At 17.5% G+C, this 6,103-nt stretch overlaps 1 protein-coding gene across 2 annotated transcripts in view; it reads left to right on the forward strand.

Annotated features, from left to right (window-relative positions):
- LOC102678549 (tumor necrosis factor receptor superfamily member wengen) overlaps positions 1–6,103 on the forward strand; it is a 24,602-nt gene that overhangs the window by 17,194 nt on the left and 1,305 nt on the right. The window contains exon 4 of one of the 2 annotated variants that reach the window (XM_006620991.2): positions 4,973–5,101. In XM_006620991.2, coding sequence (XP_006621054.1) covers positions 4,973–5,101 — 129 coding nt within the window. The remainder of the gene's footprint in view (positions 1–4,972; positions 5,102–6,103) is intronic. The other variant, XM_031513071.1, reaches the window with a different exon arrangement.

Raw genomic sequence — 6,103 nt, forward strand, 5'->3', positions numbered from 1 at the left:
TATTCCAAATAATTCAATTCAGTTAATGATTGATTTTTTTATAAATTTTTTATAAAACTATTCCTATTAAATATTTGAAAAAATTTTAAATTAAATTTTGAGAAAACGATCGTTAAATATAAATCCAGTTAAACAAAATACTTTAGTTGAGATTGTAAAAATATTTAAAAATATTGTTGAAAAGACATAGCTATAGGAATGCAAATTTAGATAATTATTCGTTTCTTTAAGATTTTTATTTTACATGTAAATTTCATATGAATGAAATTTGATCCAAAATTGTTTCAAGCAACATAAATTTTGATGAAATAATTTTGTAAAAATATTATTAAAAATAAATTTTTTAAAAAAATAAATAAATTTTTATTTTTTATATATTTTTATCTTTTCGAGTGATACAGGATTTTATAAATAAATTTTTTGTTATAATTAAATAAAAAAATATAATATAATAGTATTTTAAATATACTGTTAATATACATGTTAATATATTTATGATCATTGAAGGATTAATTCGAGAAGTCAAAACAAACATAAAAGTTAGAGAAAAGATATAAGACATAAAGATATAAGATATAAGATAAAAATATCAGGTTTATTTAGATTGGTTTTTATTTATTGAGATTTATTTATTATTATATGTTATAATATATATATATTTATTAATATATAGAATGTTATTATATTCGTGAACATTTTTGAAAGATTGATGAATAGAGTTCAGAACAAACGCAAAAGTTAATATACAAAAATATCGTTTAAATCTTATTTATTAAGTTATAAACAATTTAAATTTGTATTTGATGAAATGAGACGAGAATAAAATCCGATCCATGGTGTAATATGGAGATAGAAAGATTTTTCACAGCTGTCTGATGAATATATTAACATATATATTTTAATACAAATATTATTTAATACAAATATTGTTTTATATCAATGAAATATGTCATTGATTAAGATATAAATAAAAAATATTTTAAATAAATATTTTTAGTTTTATTATATTATTATTTTAATATTATAATTATTATTATAATAGTATAATATATTTAAAAATACATTATTGAATATAATGTGACATACAAGAAACTGAATATAGTATTTTCAGAAATATTATATAATATTTTAAAGAATAAAAAAGAAAAAATTATCATCATAATCATATAAATAATTATAATTGATATTTGTTAAGTTTCTTAAACGAAGAAAATAAATATTTTATTTTATTTTATTTTATTTTATTTATTTCGAATATGAGAATAAATAGTAAGTAATATTTAGTCGTAATTTAAATATTGAATAAAATTATATTTACGAATAATATTTTCTTGAAAAAGAATTTATTTTGAAGATATTTCTATTATTTATCTTAAATTGTTTTGAATTTTCCTCAATTCCGCAGTGGATATTGTTGTATGAGAATTATAATTGTATTTGAATTATTCCTCAATTGGAATCAAAAGGTATTGTCGGCATTCTCACTAACGGATTGGTAATACAACCGATGGTTGTGCATTCAGTACCGTTTCATTGCTGGTTCTGCTTACTAAAGGGGACTGGGGATAGTCCGTTTCTGTTAGGCTCCATTACCTGATTCCCCTACCAATATTCTTCAATCATAACAAATTAACGATAATTCTCCAACACGGATCTTCACAAAGTGATTTGCATTGATGCATATGTATAAAAGTAATTGTGATATTCACACGATATAAACGTATTAATAATAATTTTTCTTCTAATAATTTTTTTATAAAATTATGAATTATTTTTATGAAAATAATTCTCATTCTCATAGTCTTCATTTATATGAAGACTATAACGGAAAAACGTGATTTTCTAATTTTCTATTTTTTACAGAAAAGCTGTATTTTATAGAAAAATTTCAAATTTAAATTTGTCGAGTTATTTCTCTATATTCCTATAAATTAAAATGATTATACCTTTAAACTTGTTAAATTTCTCACGCTTTTTTATGTTGATATATTAAAATAACTTACATATATATTATAATAACTTACAATATGTTAATTATGTGATAACTTAGAATATGTTAATTCTTTATTATACAAACTTCTTTTTAAAAATAGGATTTTTTTTTATTTTTTTTTTTGATAATATTATATATCTATCAATTATAATATAATTTTAATCTTTAAAATATATTATATATTAATATCTTTAAAATATATTAAATTAAATAAATTATTACATAGTTGAATATATAATATGAGATATCTTAGAAAACAAGTAAAATTAAAAAATTTAAAAATTCTTTTAAATTTTAATTTGTTCAAGTATCTAATTTAATTTATCAGAATTTTTTTTTTGAATTGAAATTATAAAAAAATTTTTCTTTATCAACAAAAATTTCAAAAAATATGATATCAGAAAAATCACAAATGATGAAACTCGTTTAATTTTCTAACTGAATAGTTCTCCAACCTGGCAAGCCACGTTTTTCTTTAAGGGGAGAAAAACATGACTTTAGACGGGAGCGAGGCTATCGTTAGATTCATCCCATGGGGCCTTGAGAAAGCAGAACCGCATTCCATAGTCGTTCAACTCGCATTCTATCCTCGGATAGACGGAACGATCATTCTTCCAACTTTTCTCATCAAATTGTCAATTAAAAATAAATTAAAAGGATCAGTTGTTTAAATTATTGAATTCCTTTCTTCTGAATTTTTTAAATATTGCATTTGATTAAATTATATAATAATTTAATCAAAATTATTTATTTGTATTATCGTGTATTGTATTGTATTGAATTTAAATTAAAAATTTTTAATTCAAAAATTAACATTTGATTATATTATTATATAAAATGTAATACTGTATATTAATTAGGTGATAAATATATTAATATTACTTATAAATATATATATATATAAATATATTAATATTACTAAACTTAATAACAATAATATTTTAATAATTATATCTTGGTAATTAAATAAATATTTTTTTTGGTAAAAAAAAAGTTCAGATAAAATTTATTTCAAATAATAATTTAAAAATCATTGTTTCAAATAATGTTAATTAATATGTAATAGATAACGTATTTCAATTGATAATATTTTTTACTTGGGGAATTTGAATATGAAATAATATGAATTTAATAAGTTGACAAATCGATCAATCATAACAATTAAAAATTGTTATTATATCGTTATTAATATTCTTAATATTAATTGAATACTGATTTTATTAATATTATAAATGTTTTTATATTTAAAAATATTTAAATATATTTTTTTTCCTTTTTAAATAAATAATAAATTATAAATTTCGAATATTCTTATTTCAAAAAATTAACTAATTATTAGTTAATTATTAGTAAATTAATCCTAAAATCAATTATTATAATTAATTATTTATTTATACAATGACAATTATGCAATGTGATTTCTATTCGTATTGTCACAATTGTAATAAATTTTAATATAATGCAATGCTCATTTAATTATCCAAATTATTTAAATTTCTTTATTAGATTTTAATATCTAATAACTTTTAAAAAACATTTTTTTGTTTGTTATATAATTCGTATTATAATTCTTGAACAAACTAAATATCTCTATATTCTTTTCCATCTCAGTATATCATCATTTTTTATATATCGTATATTTATACATATATACATATACATATATATACATATACATATATACATATTTATACATATATCATTGCATATCAATGGACAAATATTTTAACATGCATCAAATTTTGATATGTATATGAATTGATTGATTATTTATATTTTACATTGGAAATAATATTATATAGTATATAGAGATAAATCTATTTATCTTTAAATAATGTTAAACATTAGATTTTTATTGCGTATCACAATTGTGTATTATATTGTGTATCATCATTGTGTATCTTGATGTGATATTTTGATATGCAATGATATAATGATATTTCACATTAATACGCTTCGGTGATATAATATGAAAATAAATATCCAGTTATGTTCAATTTCATGTATGAGAAAATCATATCGTTTCTTTTGATACAAATAAATCTTATACTGTATCATGTATTTGTAAAGATGAATAATAATAAATTTATAATAATATGATACATACAAAAGAAAAAAGAAAGTAAAGAAATAAATTTAATAATGATACGAAAACATGCAAATAATTTAGATACAATTTAAATTGGCGCGATAAATACAACTTTATGTTATAATTAAAAATTAATGTATTTTAAGCAAAACTTTTTCAATTAAATTCATTTCGATATTATATACATTTTCAATACTTTTAATACTACATCTTAAATGGATATTTTGATTATTTATCTTATCTTTATATATTATATATTTATCTTATTTTAAAATTATTTTTTATAATTATTTGCAAAATAATTTACTTTTGAAATAATACAAATATTTCATAAAATATTTCGAAATAAACTAATGTATTTGTAATTAAATGATTTATTTCATGAAATAAATTATTTGTTATTGCTATAGTTATTATTTAATTTTGAATGAAAATAATTAATTTCTTTAATATTTATATTATTAATTTGTTATTGACACTTGGTACAATTTTTACTATTGTATATTATTATTAATATAGTAATTTATTATTTAATATTACATTGAATACTATTTTTTAATTAAAAATTTGTTTCGATTAAAAAAATAAAATGTTATTTTCTCAAATAATTTTTCAAATCATTACTTATTTGACCAAATAAAGAATATAATATGATTTTAGATATTAGTGAACATTATTTAAAATATGTTTCGTTCAAGTCTGTTTCCATTGATAAAACATTTTATTAATTTAAAAATATATAAAAATTATAGTTAATTATTATTTTTTAAAAAAACTTTGTATGATAATGAAAATCATACTTTGAAAAAAATTAAACAAAATTAAGAAAAAAAGTTAAAGAAAATTTGCCCTATTTATAGAATAGAATAAAGACTATTTGATATTTGTAGTGGGTCTAGAAGAGATCTCGGCTCGATTAAATTTAATGGTTAAGGCGGAACTAGCCGAACTGGTTTCCGGCGCACCCATGAACCCTGGTGATCCCGAAACAAGGTGCCAATATCTCGAAAAACTTCTAGGTAAGTCGATAATTTTTTAAACTAGTATATTTTGCTCTAGTTTCAAATATTATTTTATGTTAAATGTTTTCATAAAATAAATATTTTTTCTTTATTGAAAAATAAACATAAAAATAAAAATAAAAAAAAACAAAAATTAATTTTTTTTATATTGAATATAATATCTTATATGAATAATATGTTATATATTAATTGTCTCGAAATAAATTAATTTAAAACAACGTTCGATAATCTATAGAATATATATAAGTATATAAATTATATAAAATAAAAATATATAAGCATGCTTAACTTTGTTGCAAAAATTAATAAAGTTGTTTAAAGATTAATTTTGTTATAATTTTTATTGACTTAGTCGCCAAAAATAATAAATTTCACAATTTAAAGAAAAAAATAAAATTTTTAGTAACGGAAAATGAGAAATATTATTATAATAAAAATTTTTATAATTAAAAAATATATTTCATCTTTAATGAAATTTTCAGTGTATTTAAATCGAATGGAAACCAAATTATATTTAAAATATCTTGAACAAAGATATTTTTTTAAAAATATTTAATTCAATATATCAAATTAATACGTTTTAACATCATAGTACACAATTTATTACTATTATTTATCTAAATCATTTTAGATAGTTAAATAATAATAATAATGATGATTCTTATAAATGATAAAATAATATAAATAATGATTATTAAAAATAAATATTTATATGAATAAATTGATAAATATTTATAAATAATATAAATAATAATATGCATAAATTACATTTATTACATAAATTAAATTTATTTATTTTATAAATAATTATATATAATTATTATAAAAGCAAATTCTACATAAAAATAAAATAACATAAAATCTATGTAAAAATAATTATTTATTTTATCTCTTTGAAAAATCATTATTTAATTATTGCTGTAAAAAATTTGTATATTATAATTCATAATTGTTATATTCTATATTATATAATAATAAAATAAATTTTATTGCAATATT

Source organism: Apis dorsata, unplaced genomic scaffold, assembly GCF_000469605.1.
Source record: "Apis dorsata unplaced genomic scaffold, Apis dorsata 1.3 scaffold_575, whole genome shotgun sequence".
In the NCBI taxonomy this organism is placed as follows: Eukaryota; Metazoa; Arthropoda; class Insecta; order Hymenoptera; family Apidae; genus Apis; species Apis dorsata.